This window comes from Microcaecilia unicolor, chromosome 2 (genome assembly GCF_901765095.1).
Source record: "Microcaecilia unicolor chromosome 2, aMicUni1.1, whole genome shotgun sequence".
Classification (NCBI taxonomy): Eukaryota; Metazoa; Chordata; class Amphibia; order Gymnophiona; family Siphonopidae; genus Microcaecilia; species Microcaecilia unicolor.
Window position 1 is genome coordinate 99,957,738 of NC_044032.1, and position 19,552 is coordinate 99,977,289.

General features: G+C 42.3%; 1 protein-coding gene across 1 annotated transcript in view; it reads right to left on the reverse strand.

Moving 5' to 3' along the window:
* The window catches only part of PDE4D (phosphodiesterase 4D), a 490,210-nt gene that overhangs the window by 148,042 nt on the left and 322,616 nt on the right, over positions 1 to 19,552 (reverse strand). Inside the window, exon 6 of the mRNA XM_030193159.1 lies at positions 7,950 to 8,062. Coding sequence (XP_030049019.1) covers positions 7,950 to 8,062 — 113 coding nt within the window. The remainder of the gene's footprint in view (positions 1 to 7,949; positions 8,063 to 19,552) is intronic.

Consider the following 19,552-nt stretch of genomic DNA (forward strand, 5'->3'; position numbering starts at 1 on the left):
GGCACTTTTTTGGGACTTGTTCTTGAAAAAAAGGGTCCAAAAATGACCCAAATTCACGCTAAAAACGCCTTTCTTTTTTCGATTATCGGCCAAAGGCGCCCATCTCTCCGTGACCGATAAACACGCCCCAGTCCCGCCTTCACCACGCCTCTGACGCGCCCCCATCAACTTTGTCCGTTTCCGCGACAGATTGCAGTTGCAGACGCCCAAAATCAGCTTTAGATTATACCGATTTGGGCGCCTTCGCGAGATGGGCGCCCATCTCCTGATTTGGGTCGAAATATGGGCGCCCATCACTTTCGAAAATAAGGCTGATAGTATACTACTTACAAAGTCAACACGATACATAACAGAACATTTTAATTGATAGTGAAGGGTAAAGCAAAGATGGAACATATAGATAGGTAGGAAAGTAAAAAGAGTTAGAAAGTAAGGTGACTGATTTAAAGAAAGTTGCACATGAGGTCAGATAGATGGTTAAATGAGGCTCTTTGTAATTTCTGTAACCTCCAACTTGTAGAACTGTGGCTACAGTCATCTCACAGAAAGAGGAAGCGGTTTCAGTTCTTCTTCTGAACAGCTGGTCAGTTAATGCGTACAGCATACACAAAAATCAGAAAATCAGGGAGTTCTTACACTCCGCTCAGTTCCTGTTAAATTCTAAGTAGATATATCAATAAGAGGTCTTTCATATGTTAATTATCTAGATAAAAATTACACCATATCTTAATCACCTAGATAGAAAGTCCCAATAAACAAGTCTTTAGAGCAGGGATGTCCAACCTTGGTCCTCGAGGGCCGCAATCCAGTCGGGTTTTCAGGATTTCTTCAATGAATATGCATGAGATCTATTCGTATGCACTGCCTTCATTGTATGCAAATAGATCTCAAGCATATTCATTGGGGAAATCCTGAAAACCCAACCTGGCGAGGGCTGAGGTTGGACACCCCTGATTTAGAGCTTTTCTAAATATAATGGGGCCAATATTCAGACTGCAGGAGGAAGCTCGGCTAACTCCCGTGGTCGGCTTTCAGACCAGATATTTAATGCTGGGCCGTTTCCAGTGATCGGCATTGAATAATATCCGGTTTATTTTTGGCCGGTTTAAAAACTTAACCAGCTATGTTAATGTTCTGAGATAGCTGGTTAAATTTAAACTGGCCAAAGATATTCTAGCTATTTACATGGCCCAATCTGGCCACTTACAATAGCCGGCTACATCATGCAATATAACCGGTTATCTTATAGCCGTTAACCAGGAATATTCAGTGAGGGATAGCTGGTTAAGTGCCATTTAACTGGCCAGGTGCCGTTCCTAGCTATTTAAATGGTTTTGAATATTTTTTTTTTTGGGGGGGGGGGGGGAGGGAGGCGACTATAGGGCTGATTTTCAAAGCACTTACAAAGTTCCACAACTACAAAAAACTTTGACTGTGAGTTCCCTAGGGACAAAGAAAGTACCTGCACATCATGTGTATAGCGCTGCGTATGTCTAGTAGTACTACAGAAATGATTAGCAGCAGTAGCAGGTTACTATGTAACTTTGTAAGCCTAAGAGCCCTGTTTACTAAGGCGCATTATCATTTTTAACGCACCTACAATTAGCGTGCGTGCTAACTGTGTAGGCGACTATAAGGATATTGTAGGCATGTACACGGTTAACACATGTTTAAAACGCTAACGCGTCTATACTGCGGCTTAGTAAACAGGGCCCTAAGTGCTTTGAAAATACGCCACTATATGTCTGAAGTGGAGGAGTGGCCTAGTGGTTAGGGTGGTGGACTTTGGTCCTGGGAAACTGAGGAACTGAGTTTGATTCCCACTTCAGGCACAGGCAGCTCCTTGTGACTCTGGGCAAGTCACTTAACCCTCCATTGCCCCATGTAAGCCGCATTGAGCCTGCCATGAGTGGGGAAAGCGCGGGGTACAAATGTAACAATAAAAAAAAAATAAAAAAAGTTCCCAAATATATCAAATGTTCACCATATCAAAGGGTAGTTAGTGGGGTTCCTCAGGGGTCTGTGCTAGGACCGCTGCTTTTTAATATATTTATAAATGATTTAGAGATGGGAGTAACTAGCGAGGTAATTAAATTTGCTGATGACACAAAGTTATTCAAAGTTGTTAAATCGCGACAGGATTGTGAAAAATTACAAGAGGACCTTACGAGACTGGGAGACTGGACGGCTAAATGGCAGATGACGTTTATTGTGAGCAAGTGCAAGGTGATGCATGTGGGGAAAAAGAACCCGAATTATAGCTACGTCATGCAAGGTTCCACGTTAGGAGTTACGGACCAAGAAAGGGATCTGGGTGTCGTCGACGATAATACACTGAAACCTTCTGCTCAGTGTGCTGCTGCGGCTAGGAAAGCGAATAGAATGTTGGGTATTATTAGGAAAGGTATGGAAAATAGGTGTGAGGATGTTATAATGCCGTTGTATCGCTCCATGGTGCGACCGCACCTTGAGTATTGTGTTCAATTCTGGTCGCCGCATCTCAAGAAAGATATAGTAGAATTGGAAAAGGTGCAGAGAAGGGCGACTAAAATGATAGCGGGGATGGGACGACTTCCCTATGAAGAAAGATTAAGGAGGCTAGGGCTATTCAGCTTGGAGAAGAGACGGCTGAGGGGAGACATGATAGAGGTATATAAAATAATGAGTGGAGTGGAACAGGTGGATGTGAAGCGTCTGTTCACGCTTTCCAAAAATACTAGGACTAGGGGGCATGCGATGAAACTACAGTGTAGTAAATTTAAAACAAATCGGAGAAAATGTTTCTTCATCCAACGCATAATTAAACTCTGGAATTTGTTGCCGGAGAAAGTGGTGAAGGCGGTTAGCTTAGCAGAGTTTAAAAAGGGGTTGGACGGTTTCCTAAAGGACAAGTCCATAAACCGCTACTAAATGGACTTGGGAAAAATCCACAATTCCAGGAATAACATGTATAGAATGTTTGTACGTTTGGGAAGCTTGCCAGGTGCCCTTGGCCTGGATTGGCCGCTGTCGTGGACAGGATGCTGGGCGCGATGGACCCTTGGTCTTTTCCCAGTATGGCATTACTTATGTACTTATGTAAAAAAAGACTCCTCAAAAAGTAGCAGCGAGCCCACAGTATACATTTTTGAGATTATACTGTGAATTTCTCCTGTATCCAGTGGCAACTTATTTTAAATTTTCACTCCTTGATACAAAAATGAAGACTCTAAAAATGATTTGTCACATATCTTTTTCACAGATGGTAATTTAACTTCAAGCATCGTTCTTTGCGAGCTGAACACAAAGATGATGGGAAGGCATGATAATAAGCTAGGCGACTAGAATTGTCCCCATATAAAGATTTAAATACTAAACAGGCCAATTTAAACATTTTATCCTAGAATCGACAGGAAGCCAATGCAGACTTTGCAACAATGGGGTGGCCTTCTCAAATCTTCCCAACCCCAAAATTAGTCTCACCATGCCCAGTACAGATGCCCTGGAATGTATTCACATATTGTCGAGATGTTGATATGAGAGAACCAGTTATTATTTCTACTATGCAACCCGAGCAGGCCTAAAAGGGCTGATTCTTGCCTTGGCCAGTATTTTAAAAGTAGTAATGTACACAAAATATTCTAATGTGGCATCCTTTGAAAGTATTCTGGAGAAAGGAAATAGTAAAAGATGCACTTGCTAGAGTAGCAATTCCCAAACAGGGTTCCTCAAATTCTCTACTTGGGGGGGGGGGGGGGGGGGGGGGAGGCAAGTTTCCTCAAGAAATCAGATTGTAGAATCTGTTTGTATGAACATATACATGTTTACATAAATTGAGGGTTCCCTGTGTATGAAAAAAATATTTTAGGGTTTCTGCCATCAGTATGCTAGAGGAACAGCATATGCTAGAAATATTATTTTTACAGTGCTGCTCAACAGAGAAGCATTCAAGTATGACAAGTCCCCTATCAATGAAAAGCTTACAGCTTCTACCCCATAGCTTTCAACACAAGGCCATTTCCTCCTTCCTAAACAGGTTTGTACACTCCCTTTAAATGGGACTGATCTGCTTAGATTTGACTCTCTTGCCCAATTCAATCATTTTCCCACAATCTGGTATTTCCAGTACACATAAGTAAAAGGGTAATGTTGCAATTCTGCTCAAACTGGTCCAGGCCTAAAGCACCAGGAATTACCCCCTGAGAGCTAGACAGGGCTAAGTGAGGCACTGTGCCCCACATCCAGAAGAATACCAGAGAGAAGAGTCTCTTAAAGTGCAATTCTGTAACAGGGCCCCCACATTTACATGCCCTTGAGTGCAAAAATGCACAGAATACTAATGCAGCATGTAAATGTACAGGCAGGGCAACTCAGTGCTAATCTGTAAACAGGGTGCAAGCGGCATAGTGCAGAAATGCAAGGGCAGAACATGGCAGCATGGGTGGGAGCTCTCAAGTGTGTAACTTACAGAATACTGTCAGTTACACGCATCCCTGCTGCATTTACATGACCACAGTTACGCTGATACCAGGTTACGCAAGCATTTTATACCAGAATCTGGACACCCAGATGAGCTGATGAGCTACAGAATAGGCTCTCGCTACATATAGAACCGCCGACAAGGAGAACTGCCTCATTAGAATTTTGAGGATCAGAGAAATCAAAACCAATAACCACAGACAACCCATCTCACGTCTGTAACGACGACAAAAAGTCCAGTGGCAACAAGCAAATAAACTGTATTGCCACATTCTGGGGCTCATTTTCAAAGCACTTTGAAAGCCTAAGTGCTTTGAAAATATGCCTCCAAGTGTGCTAACTCTTAATGGATCTGGCCATTTATAAACTGATTGGTGACACAGGGTCTTTCTTCTGCTGTTTAACCCTCTTGGAATGTCAAAGCCTTAACACCCCTAAACACTGATGAGATATGCATATTATTTATTGGTTTTGAATCCCTCTTGTCTCTGATTGCTTGCTTCATTCTGTACTCCAGTTTTTAATGTTCTGTAATTTCACCCCCCCCCTCCCTTTTCTACTCCTCCTTTGGTAACTTATGTGGTTGTATCATTTTAAATTGTTGTAATTGTTATTGCTCTGCTTTTATTATGTACAACTACCTTGATGTGTCTTATGAATGGCGTTACATCAAACATAAATAAAAGTGGAGTGATTAAAGAAATAATACTTATTGAAAGTATTCTTTTATTCCTTAAGGTTAATGTCTTCTATCCAGCCTAAAACAAAGGATCCCTATCAAATGATTCTACCCATGTACTTGCTGTATCTGAAGATGTCACCTTGAACCACTATTGAAAACGAATGAGCTGAATAACACCACTTGTTGTCAATAAATTATGACGTATACATATATATATATTTTTTACATTTGACCAAATTACATGGAACCACTGTTCCCTCTAAGCCAGGGGTTCTCAACCCAGTCCTCAGGACATACCTAGCAAGTGAGGTTTTCAGGATACCCACAATGAATATATATAAAATAGATTTGCACAGAATGTAGGTTGTGTATGCAAATTTATTGCATGCATATTCATTGTGGATATCCTGAAAACCAGATGGGACAAGGTGTGTCCCGAGGACTGGGTTGGGAACAGTTGCTCTAGCAATTGAAAACACAATATTGAAGTACCACCACCACCCACCCCCACCAGCAATGCAGTTGGAGGATTAGAGGTCTCTTGCTCAGCTTAGAGGGAACACTACATAAAACTGCTGTCTTTAAGGTTCTTATTTTATACAGCTCTCCTCATAAGAAGGGAAGGATGCTCGGATTCTAAGACAAATCCTAATCTTCACTTGGCCAGTTGTTTGAAAGGAGCTAGATAAGAATTACAGAAGCAGCAACTGAACCATTAGGGACACAGAAGATAATTCTGCATTTCTTTTTAAAAACAGAGCCCCCAGTCAAACCTATTCAAATCAACATGTAGCAATGCCACCATCATAAAAAAAAGACCAGTTAACACTCCAAAGGAAACCAGTAAATGCAAAGCATCTATGCTGTCCCTGTATTCACACTTGTTTTCTTTTTTGCATCAAGAACACTATTATTCAGATCAACAGGGCAGCCAGAGGAGCTTATGAACATTTTACATCGATAAAAACAGGAATACAAATTGCTTGAAGCATCTCTCTATGTATGAGGGGAGAATGTAAAGCTACTCAGTGTGTGACTGCAATATAAATTTATAGATCTGATGTAAGGTGTGGCATCATTCCAACTGACCTTCAGATTGGCTGTGACAAAAACCCATCATAGGTCTCTCATTAAATGCCTTGTCAGAGCTCCTGTTTTTGAAGAATTAAAGAGACCAAGCACCTTTATGAAAACATTGGGGTTTTTAAATCTCATTCCAATATGCCAACTGCGATGTTTGCTTTCCATACTGGCATCTGTGACAAAACTGGGAAGCTTTTTAACTGCACATGCGCACGCTGACAGGAAAGCATGAACGGCGGTAAAGGTGCAGTCACAAAGTGGTGACTTTCCCAGATAAAGATGATCACTGGGAATTTTTGTTTTGCCAAAAATACCTGGTGCTCCCCAAGGTAAATGGTGTTGTTAAAAAGAAACATTGAGTTCTAGTGATTTCAGTCATAACCGTGCAAATGTATTTTGCTCTTGATTTTTCGGTGAGCCTTGAACTGTTAAACATGCTCTAATTATTCTCTCCAAAATTATTTTACAAGACTCATATTTTTCCCATCATTCAAGGGGCACCCTCACCAAACCCACATCGTTATTCTACTGCATTCTTTTGAATTATACATTTCTCCTCAGCTCTACTACAAATGTCTCTGCAGTGGATATAGAATGGTACAGCAAACTCTGTGAATGCAACTTCAAAACGTTGCATAAAAAGTATTACCTACTGCACTTTATTCTGATGCAGAGTGTAAACGCTGCAACCGACATCTTGCCATATTCCTCCAAAATAAACAAACCAAACCCGTATGATGCATTTACCCACTGGAATATTAGACAAGAGTACACCATGTCTACAGCTAACTTAAACAGCAAGGAAAAGTGAAATAAATGGCAGCTTCCCACTTCTTTTAGAAACACAGCATCTTGTTGCAATCCAGTCTTGAGGGCCAACCTCAGGACGTTCACACAGAACTTTTCCAGAAAAGAGCAGCAGCACCCCCTTCCCTCTTTGATCTCTAGGCATGCAACTGTTCTTTAATGGGAAAAGACAGCCCACAGTATAATACTGCAACACATGAACATTAGCCTTCAGGTCTTCTGCTTGCAGTCGCAGAAGCAAAACAGGCACAACTTTTGGAACTCAGACTCACTATGCAATTCTGTTCCCAAATCGGTAAAGGCTATCCTGTGCCTATCTACTACTCCTGTACCGCCTGGCCAACGAGGTGTACTCCTAATAGTAACATCATTCAGACGGATTCACAGCTAATGCAAAAATATGCTACACATGCTGCCTCACAAGTGTGACTACACAGACGTTATATGCCCTATCTATATCTAGATATACATGCAAGATCCTTGACTATTCTCAAAACTGGTACATTAGTCACTTATATGATGTCTCAAGGAACATACTTGCTGGCAACAAGTGGGGTTTCTTGGGGAGGTGGGGGCGTTATATTTTGCACACACAGATTATTTTCATACTACAAGGTTTCTGCAGGCCATCGGGATAGGGGAGAGGGAGGCAGCAGGAAATCGGTGTCCCACGCACACATTTTGGGGCCAGAAGATGCATTTACTGTGACGTCTGGGAGCCATGTGCACCGTTTCCCACTTTTCCTCCCACCCGATCTGCCCCTATTCCCCACGATTCCCAAGCAGGGACATGAATGGCAATTACAGAAGCAATGCAAAAACCTACTGATCCCATTACAAAATACACAAATACGGGGTATGTGGGGAGGGAGAGAGAAGGTGACAGACAGAGGAGAGGGAGCTGCGTGCTCGGTCCTACCTTATTCGAGGCCATTTCGCTGACGGAGTGGCGGGTCTGCAGGGTCTCCAGCTGGTCCAAGCACCAGTCCAGCTCCTCCAGGGTCTCGCTGGCCAGCTTCTGGTAGGCCTCCTCTGCGAAGAGATAGGGAAAAGGACACTCAGTTCTCAAGCGCTTGACGGGGCTAACAGCGAGCTCCAGAGGGTCCATCGCGGCGTAGCCAGCCATGCTCGGAGCACCAGGGCTCACACATGAGCGCTCCTTCATAATGTTAACCCAGACTGGGGGGAGGGAGAGGGGGGGGGGGTCTAGCAGGCGATCGGCCCCCGGGAAGCAGTGGCCGGCATGCCGATCTACACTGCGGAGGGGAGAGCGCCTTCCCCGGCTCCACAGGCTTCAGAGCATCCTCCTCCTCCTCCGGCAAGGAAACAGCCTCCAACCACAAGGCAAAAAGGGGGCCGGCGGTAGGGAAAAGCCGGCGCGGATAAGCCGTGCAGAGCGGGAGCAGAGCTTGCCGCACTCTCAGGCTGACGCTCGGCACTGAGCGCTGCCTGCCGAGTGGTGACTTGCACTGAGTCACATCCTGTTAGTGTCAACAGCACGCCAGCCTGGCAGCCTTTTACTCAGGCTGAAGGGGGCTTTCTGAGGCCAAGTCCCAGGAGCAGGGCTCTTTGAGCCGACCTTGTCATAAGAACATGTGCATTTCTGAACTTACAAGGAATAAATGATACATATTCAATTGTACGTAGTCAAGAGAAGCACCTAATGAGGCCAATATGTTTCGCTACAGCCCTGATCTCTTCAGAAAGGCCCTTCTGATGGGTTAAAAAGCCCTTGAAAAGGTCACAAGGGGGTAGTTTTATAACAGGGCACCTAGGTGAGAAGTCCCAAAAGACACCTATGGACGCCTATTTTATGTTGAAGCATATTTTCAAAGCACTTAAACTTACAAATTTTCACAGTAACCTATGAAACGTTGTAAGTGCTTTGAAAATGAGCCCCTATTTAAAATCACCTAGCTACCTAAATAAAATAGGCAGCCAGAAAATGATCCGATAGCGTGCAAATTCACACTTGTAAATTTGTGTAGGTATTCTACATGTATACCTATGTTTTGTTTTTTTTAATAAAATGCACATAGTAACACTGCCTCAGTTCCACCCAAGCTATGCCTCTGGGGACACCAACACAGAAAACCCCTCATAAAACTACCCCCAGGGAGTCTGAATTTTTGGTTGGTTTCTACTGTGGCTGAAAACTTCTTATAACACAGAAGGCTGAAAGCACTGACCTAAATTAAAATATTAATTGCAATTCACTTGTGCTGCTAAATGGATACCTGCTATTTCACATGAAAATAATTCCTAAGTAAGGGATAATAGGAGAGAGATTGGTTTGACGACTGAGCTAACCAAGGCTTCAAGTTTTGCTGATATTTGCAAGGGCCTCTGGCACATCATTAGAAGCTTTTGGCCTTTACGGTATTTGTTTTCAGGTGTCTGCCAATATGGAAATTTTGCAGCAGACCGGCAGCACAGGCCCTTCCCCGGCACAGATAGATCAACCCCAGCAGACCTTGCTAATATTAGCTGAAGACAGAGCAAACCCATCTATTAAAAAAAAAAAAATCAGCATATAGGGCTGTGCGTTTCAACCTTCTCCTAGAAACACACTTAGCCAGTTGGGTTTTCAGGTATACTGCAATGAATATGCATGAAATATAGTTGCTTAGATTGGACACCCATTGTGGAGGAGTAGCCTAATGGTTAGTGCAGTGGCCCAAGAACCAGGGGAATTGGGTTGAATTCACATTTCAGCCCCTTGTGACTTTGGGCAAGTCACTTAACCCTCTATCAGTGGCGTTCTGAGGGGCGCTGACACCCGGGGCAGATCGCCGATGTGCCCCCCCCCCCCCCCCCGTGCAGCGCGACCCCACCCCGGGGAAAGGACACCCCCCACCCCGGCAAAAGAACAGGTTACTTCCTGTTCCGGGGCAGAGGGAGCATGGAAACCAACGACGCTGACCGGCGCGCGGCACCCCCCCCCAGCGGTGTGCACCCGGGGCGGACCGCCCCCACCTTGGTACGCCACTGCCCTCCATTGCCCCAGGTACAACACAATGACCTGTATATAACATGTAAACCATTTTAATTGTAACCACAGAAAGGCGGTATATCAAATCCCATCCCATTTCCCTTTTCCAAATCTATCTCAAGCATTTTCATTGTGGTAATCCTGAAAAATTGACAGGCTGGATGTGCCACTGATTCAGGGCAATGTTAGATTCAATATATAGAAGACATTGTTCCCAGAGGCATTGGTGTGCTGAGGGTCACAATAAGCAGGTAGTGGGGTTTGATAGCAATCTAGAAGCACTGATTTCTTATGGCTGGGAAAATGAAATAAATGTCATTCCCCTTCTTGAGGGACACCAATGCTCAGCTTTTCAGGATATTCCCAATACATATGCACGAGAAAGATTTGCATACAGTGAGGTAGTCAGTGAATCTCTTCATAAAGGGAGTTAATAAACTCCAATAAATAACAAATATTAATTAGGCATACTTTGAAAACCTGACCCATTATTAGCCCTCAAGGATTGAGAGTGAATTCAAGGTCTTAGTGTAAGCAGAAAGATGTAATGGGAACTTAGACAGGAAAAAATCAGGCAGGCAATTTACCAGGCCCCTTCTCCATGACATCATGATCAGATTCCAAAACAAAAAATCTGGGGCCCGATATTCAAAGTACTTGTGCGCCTCATTGTGAGGGTTATACTCATAAATTGGCTTCTTTGAAGATTTACTAGGGTTAAGTGGAACATTTAGACTCAAAATTTCAGCAAACTTCTAAATTTAGGACCATAAAAAGTGTGTGCAACAGTGGTGGTTTTATATCAGGGGAGAAAAGATTATGAGCTTAACAATGAATTTCAGCACTAGGGGCCAGATTCTATAAATGGTGTTGAAAATTCAGCACTCAATACTATTCTATAAAGGGCATTTAGGATAAGCACTCTTGATGCACTGAGCATCAAAATTAGCACTCAAACTTGAGCGTGAGGACTTATGCTAGCTGGCGTAAATTGTGGCACGCAAATTGGAGGCAGATCCACACTATTCTGTTACACTAAACACCCCTGACACATCCATGCCCCTCCCATGGCCACACCCCCTTTTGAGTTCCACACGATCCAATTTAGACACCCATTGTAACAGACTAGCACGTGGCCAGATTATTATTATTATTATTTGTTGCATTTGTATCCCACCTCTTTGCAGGCTCAAAGTGGCTTACAATACATCATGAGTAGTGGAAGAATGTTAGAAAATAAACATTTAGTATTGCAGAAGGATCTTGGTCAGCATGATGATAATAAAACATCCATCAGCACCCAAATCATAATTAGTGCTAATTAAGTGCTTGTTGGCAAGGCCGCCGAGAGACAGAGTCGGGTTCGGGACAAATCTGCCCCTTCCCTGCCTGCCCCCCCCCCATGCGAGCATCCGCCACCCCCTATCTTCCCGCATCTTTTCTCCTCTCTTGGTCTGTCACTCTTGTTAACACAGCCGCCCGGGACCTGACATACAAGAGCAGGAGAGAGACAGACCCAGCATTAGGACCCCAAGGAGACCGGGCCCAGGGAATCTTGCCCCCTCCTCGGCGGCGCTGTTAGCTCCAAAAATTACATTGTTAGAGCCCATTAGCTAATTATCTTGGGTGCCAATCTGGGACCAGCGCCCAATTTTGGAAGACCTTTATAGAATCAGGGGATAGATTTATAAATGTAGGCAAATGAATGACAGGTCAAAATTTAGGAGAATAACTTTTGGGCTCCTACATTATGATGAATTTTCAGCTGAAAACTTTGGGGCCCTTTTACTAAGGGCCCTGTTTACTAAGCCACGCTGTAGGTGCGCCAGCGTTTTTAGGTCATGTTAAAAATTAGCATGCGCTAGCACATTTTTTTATTTGAAAATTTATTACAAAGTACTTAAAAAGAGACTGACAAACAAACATCACAAAATCTACATCTTTTATCTTGTTGGGCAGATTTACTATCCAGCTTATTTTCTCGAAAGAGAAAAACGCCCAAATTCCGACCTAAATCGGGAGATGGACGTCTTTCTCTTGTGGGTGCCCAAATCAGTATAATCGAAAGCCGATTTTGGGCGTTTCCAACTGCACTCCATCGCGGGAACGCATAAAGTTGACGAGGGCGTGTTGGAGGCATGGTGAAGGCGGGACTGGGGCGTGGTTATCGACTGAGGAGAGATGGGCGCGCTCGGCTGATAATCGAAAAAATAAAGGTGTTTTTAGCCAGAATTTAGGACACTTTTTCTGGACCCTGTTTTTTCACGAACAGGTCCCAAAAAAGTGCCCTAAATGACCAGATGACCAATGGAGGGAATCGGGGATGACCTCCCCTGACTCCCCCAGTGGTCACTAACCCCCTCCCACCAAAAAAACCCGAACTTTAAGCACTTTTTTTCCAGCCTCTATGCCAGCCTCAAATATCATCCCTAGCTCCATGACAGCAGCATGCAGGTCCCCCGAGCAAATTTAGTTTAGTTGGTGCTGCCCGGACCCATGCAGAGAGCAAAAATCAGAAGGAAAAAAAAAACATGCAAGTGCAGTTGGGGACGTCCAAATTAAAAATTAGTAAAAAAAGAGATTTAAACCAGCCACCTTCTGATTCCCAGGCTAGTGCTCTAAGCACTGCACCACAGAATCAGTTGAGTAGACATCCTTCCCTTTCCATTAAGTCCCTCCAAGTTTCTGTCAGCCAATCACAGCTCCTTTAGCTGACATTGTGTCAGCTAAACAGCTGTGATTGGCTGACAGAAACTTGGAGGGACTTAATGGAAAGGGAAGGATGTCTACTCAACTGATTCTGTCGTGCAGTGCTTAGAGTACTGGCCTGGGAATCAGAAGGTGGCTGGTTTGAATCTCCCTTTTACTAATTTTTAATTTGGAAGTCCCCAACTGCATTTGCATGTTTTTTTTTTTTCTTCCGATTTTTGCTCTCTGCATGGGTCCGGGCAGCACCAACTAAACTAAATTTGCTCGGGGGACCTGCATACTGCTGTCATGGAGCTTGGAATGATATTTGAGGCTGGCATAGAGGCATCTCAGGGGGACCAGTACACTACTAATGCTGGCCCCTCCCACGACCAAATGCCTTGGATTTGTTCGGTTTTGAGCTGGGGCGCTTTGGTTTCGATTATCGCTGAAAAACGAAAACGCCTAGCTCAAAAAACGTCCAAATCCTATGCATTTGCCCGGCACAAACCGTATTTTCGAAACTAAAGATAAACGTTCATCTTTTTCGAAAATACGATTCGGCCCGCCCCTTCACGGACCCGTTCTCGGAGATGGACGTTTTTACAAATGGGCGTTCGCGTTCGATTATGCCCCTCCACGTTATGTTACAAGAGACACCCATATATTCCTATGGATGTCTAGTGTTAACACATGCTAATTTTTAGCGTGCGCTAAAAACGCTAGCACATCTTAGTAAACAGGGCCCTAAGTAACATTAAGCAACTATCATAGGTTTACCACACAGTACCATTACTGCAAACTCGCCGTAATGCCTACCATATTTTAAAACTAGCCAGCATAGTAAAAATCCTGCGCTAGATGCTTAATACAGGTAACAGCAGTGAGCTTGCGCAACAGGGACCACGTGAAGGGGTGGCTTGTTTTGACAGCTAGTGCGTGGAGTTGAACTGCATGCTTGCTGTCCTGACTGCCGATAGCGTGGCTATACTTGCTGCCAATTCAAGAGGAGGTGGTAAGCACAGTCTCACTACCAGCAGCTTATTCTCCCTTTTGATCCCTCACTGTTCTGATTCCCCTACAGAACTGCTTTTCCATCCAATCTGATCCTCCCAAAATATCGCCCCACCATCCAATCTGATACCTGTGAAACACCTCTCCCACCTGACCTGATCCCTTGATGTCCTTACTTCAGAGCAGCACAGCCCCACGCCAGTCTCAAACCTTCCCCCCCCCCCCCCCCCCACCCAACTGGAATCCATTGGTTTTTTTATATTAACATACAGTAAGTGCAAACACAGTACTTGAAAGGGCAACTTCGGCTCCTAAGTTTGGCTGAAAACTGGACACAAGTTTAAGAGCATAAATTTAGAAGCTCAACTTTTTTTGAATATTGTGCTTCTGATAGATTTCATATCTGCAGGATACACAACAAAATTATGCTTAATGAAAACAGAAATATAATTATTATTGTACTAATACTCAGAGCTTCTTCCTATATTAAGGTATTTGAAATTTTGATACATTAGCTCATGAGTCTATTCCATTTTAATGATGTATACTACAATGGTAACTTGCCATTTTCAGCCCATTATAAAATATTTTGTTTATAAATTTAAAAAATACAAATAAAAGCCACAACACACAAATCAAGCAGTCTTAATCCCAAAGAATTGTTCTCATATTGCAATTCTGCTATGATCAGTCTTCTCTGTGCCACATCATTTCTCAGTTAAAAACAAGGATTAACTTCTGTAACTAAGGTTGTGGAGGCTTATTTTTTAAGCCTCCACAACCTTAGTTGTGGGGTGAGATCCCAGAACAGTAAAACAGATGTTGTACTGCTTATCCTAGAAATAAGCAGTGGATTTTCCACAAGTCCATCTTAATAATGGTTTATGGACTTTTCTTTTAGGAAATTATCCAAACCTTTTTTTAAACCTTGCTAAGCTAACTGCTTTTAGCACATTCTCTGGCAAAGAATGTCCAAATCACCATTTTGCAAAGGCAGAAAAGGGAGGTCCAACACTTCAGTATGTCCAAATAGCAAGGGCACATGTTGTGGGTGTGTTTTGGGAAGGACATCCAACTTTATTTTAGGGTTTTATAACCCACTTTTTCCCAAAAAAGGTTCAGAGTTGGATAACACTTCAAAGAGATTAATTCCATATTCAATTAGGATAGTACAATGAAAACAAACTAAAAACAGGAATGCATCAATTTCATAAATTATTGTTGAGCAATAAAGATTTTCTACAAAAATGATGATTTTAGTAATTTGTGAAAGAAAAATAAGAAGCATAGTACACATTTTCACAGGTAACAAATTCCATGTCCTTAGAGCCTAATAATAAAATTAATGCTCATGATGTGACTTCAATCTCAAACCACTTACAGAATGAAGACACAGAAAAAAAAGTTCTATATTTTCACAAAAAGTATTAGAACCTAACAATCTAATAGAGGAACAAAGGGTCACGCCCTACTTGTGCAGTAATCAGGCTGCGGGCGGCAATACGGCCATACAGCCAATTATTGCTGGGAATACCCCTAGCGCTATAAAATAGAAAATTATTTTCTACCACAGGAAATTGCGTGCCCCAAATTCGGTACTACTACCGGGCGCCCGTGATACCCAAGCAGTAGATCAGATTTTGCACACGCTACTTATGCGGTAGGCCCACCGCAGCTTAGTAAAAGGGCACCTAAGCATCATATCTTAAACAGCACTCAAGCTCTGACTGGCAACCAATGATGGTGGATCAACAACAGAGTCACATGGTTATATCTTGATTTTCTAAGTAGTAAAGGAGCAGCAATATATTGAATTTTATGTAACAATGTTGCTGAAAAACCAACATATATAGAGCATTACCATAGTCGAGTTGTGAAAGAACTACTGATTGGACAACAGCAGCAAAATGTTTTTCTACAAAATAAAGGCCCTGTTTACTAAACTGCGCTAACGCTTTTAGCACGGGCTAAACGCTAGAGTCACCCATATGTTCCTATGGGTGACTTAGCGTTTAGCACACAGGAAAAAACACTAACACACCTTTAGCGCTGCTCAGTAAACAGGGCCATAAGAATGTATTAATCAAAGTTTCTTAAGTTAAAAAATGCTTTATTCCTCAAACTATTAATCTGTGGTTCCATACTCAATGTAGAATCCAAAATTTGTCCCAAAACCCTTGATGTCTTTTCCACCCTCAGAAAGGTCCCCTCATCATTTAAAATACAATTAGGAATATCACCCAAATTTGAGTTAAACCACAAGGAGGAAATGTCCAAGTCAGGAGGACATTCTAAGTTAGACCTGTGTCAGTCACTCACAGTTCAGAGTACAAACAGGTGCTCTGAATGAGCAGCTGACCACTACGTTTTTATTAGGCAATCTTATCAAATATGACTGTAGAAGACCCAAAGAATATCAAACTCTTCCACTATATTGGGTCCTAAACATAAAAATTGATTCTCCCTCTTACTACTTTCCAATACATGAAAACATTTATATGTTTGTTTTTATCCACTTATCGCCTCAGCGGTGCTCATCACCAACAATTTTTATGGCAATGGAAATAGCACCCACCTCTTCATAGGCTTTTCTAAAAGCTAAATTATTTTTATTTCTTTTGATTCTTTTAATTCATTTTAAAGCTTTAATTATCATAAGCACTTATCTGTTGTACTAGTCAGACTGGGGGTTTCAGCTTGTCCAACATGCATGTTTCGCCTAATTACTAGGCTGTATCAAGGACTTCCCCTGAAAAATAAAAAATAAAAACGTCTCCACTCACAATGTATGAGTCGCAATTTCCTCCTCCTACGTAATGATAGTTTCTATACCTATTCAAAGCTTAATATATTATCTATTTACCCTCAGCCGTCTTCAGCGCCAGCCTTGCCTTTCACTCTCGGGATCACCCCTAGCAAAGATGGCAACGGCGTGCTAATATGTTCTTTTAAATATTTCCTGTCATGACGTCTCTTTCCCTCCCCTTGGTTCTCATTAGATGCTATGAGTCTCTTCTACATAAGTGACGCCCATTCTAGTTCGGCATTCAAGCCAGCCGGGGTCACTGTTCTAAGTGTGTATATATTATTATTATTATTATTTGTTACATTTGTACCCCACATTTTCCCACCTATTTGCAGGCTCAATGTGGCTTACATAGTACCAAACGGCGTTCGCCAATCAGTTAATAACAAATTCAAGGTTGTTTTGTGGTCAGATGAGGTAGGTGTGTGTCAGGCACCGTGAAGGTCGGGGGGAATGAAGATTGTATATTGTCCAGTACGATCATTGGTTGAGCTATGTTGCTGGGTGTAGGGATTTACGTTGGGTCAGTGGGGTAAGCCTTTTTGAAGAGGTTGGTTTTTAGTGATTTCCTGAAGTTTAGGTGGTCATGGGTTATTTTTACAACTTTTGGGAGTCCATTCCTCAGTTGTGCACTTACGTAGGAGATGCGTAGGTTGTTTTATATTTAAGTCCTTTGCATTTTGGGTAATGTAAGTTTAGATATGATCGTGATGATCTGATTCTGTTTCTGGTTGGTAGATCTATTAGGTCTGTCATGTACCTGGGACTTCGCCGTAGATTATTTTGTGGACAAAGGGGCAAATTTTGAAGATGATCCGTTCTTTGATTGAGAGCCAGTGCAGCTTTTCTCGGAGGGGTTTGGCACTTTCGAAGCGTGATTTACCAAATATCAGCCTGGCAGCTGTGTTTTGGGCGGTCTGGAGTTTTTTAGCGAGTTGTTCTTTACATCCTGCATAGATTGCATTACAATAATCTGCATGACTTAGGACCATTGATTGTATTAGGTTTCTAAAGACTTCCCTCAGGAAGAAAGGTTTTATTCGTTTAAGTTTCCACATTGAGTGGAACATTTTCTTTATTACGGAGTTTACTTGGCTCTCAAGGGTAAGGTTGCGGTCAATTATGACGCTGAGTATTTTAGGCTGTCTGACGTAGGGAGGGTGTGTTCTAGTGTGTTTATGGTTGTGGGTTTGTACTTGTTATGTTGAGATGAGAGGATGAGGCAGTGTGTTTTTTCAGTGTTCAGTTTCAGTTGGAATGAATTTGCCCAGGTCGTCATTAATTTCATTGGTTATTTCTGTCAAGTCATGACTGAAGGGAATGTAGATTGTGACGTCATCTGCGTAGATGAACGGGTTGAGGCCTCGGTCGGATATACCATTGTTCCCTATAATTTAACAATCTATTTAAAGAGCCACCTTCACTACCCTGATGTATATGTTCTAACACCCTCCATCTTATATCCTCTGTATTACGACCTTTTTCCACCCAATGTTCTACTAGGGGGGCCTGGGTATTATTAGTAGAGATCCTAGATTTATGTTCGGTTAATCATGTCCTAATGGATCGCTTACTTCTAACAATGTAAACCAATTTACATGGGCATTGTATCGCATATATAACATTCTTAGTTTCACAATTTGTAACCTCCCTTGTTTTCAAGATTTTATCTGTGCCTGGTATTGTCCATTGAGGCCCTGTGATAACAGATCTACACCACTGGCATCTGCCACACGTCTGATGCTGCCCCTTATTTTCTTTATTTATGGGAGGCCTAAACTTATTACCTGCCAACCTTTCTCCTATAATTTTTCCTTTAGTATAAGATATCATAGGAAATTCTTGAAAGCATGGGTATAACTGGTCTATGTGCCAGTGAGTTCTCATAATCCGTACTATCTTCTGGCTAACTTCAGTAAATGGGAGGATGCATGTGAGACCTTCATATTCCTCTTTTTTACAATCTTTTAGAAGTAAGGAGCGCTGAGCAAATTGTGCCCTAAGATAAGCTTTCCTAATAGCTGATTTAGGATATCCCCTTGTCTCAAACCTCTGTCCAAGTTCCTTCGCCCTTTGTTTAAAATCACTCAAGAGATGAGCATACACTTCTTATTCTTAAGAACTGGCTGACTGGGAGTCTATGTTTTAACTGATATGGGTGGAAACTTCCAAAATGTAAAAGAGTGTTTCAACTCACTGGTTTCCTATACCAGGAAAAGAGACATCATGACAGGAAATATTTAAAAGAACATATTAGCACGCCGTCGCCATCTTTGCTAGGGGTGATCCCAAGAGTAAAAGGCAAGGCTGGCGCTGAAGACAGCTGAGGGTAAATAGATAATATATTAAGCTTTGAATGGGTATAGAAACTATCATTATGTAGGAAGAGGAAATTGCGACTCATACATAGTGAGTGGAGACGTTTTTCTTTTTCAGGGGAAGTCCTTGACACAGCCTAGTAATTAGGCGAAACATGCATGTCGGACAAGCTGAAACCCGCAGTCTGAGTAGTACAACAGATAAGTGCTTATGATAATTAAAGCTTTAAAATGAATTAAAAGAATCAAAAGAAATAAAAATAATTTAGTTTTTAGAACAGCCGATGAAGAGGTGGGTGCTATTTCCATTGCCATAAAAAATTGTTGGTGATGAGCACTGCTGAGGCGATAAGTGGATAAAAACAAACATATAAATGTTTTCATGTATTGGAAATAATAAGAGGGAGAATCAATTTCTATGTTTAGGACCTGATAAAGTGGAAGAGTTTGACACTAGAGGAATTAAGGCATGACAATTCCTTAACCCCCACGTGGTTGCTGTCCCCCTCTCTCTTCCCTTAAAGTGAAACTGAAAGGGGATACTAGGCTCTTTGACAGATTCAGGTATTATAAGCATTCTTAAAAAAAAGAAAAAACAATTTTTGACTAGTAGCTTAGTGGTTAAAGCAGAGAACTGAAAACTAAGGGACTCAGGTTTGGACTCTGGTTCAAATCCCATTAACATTTTTTTAAATTTATTGTGA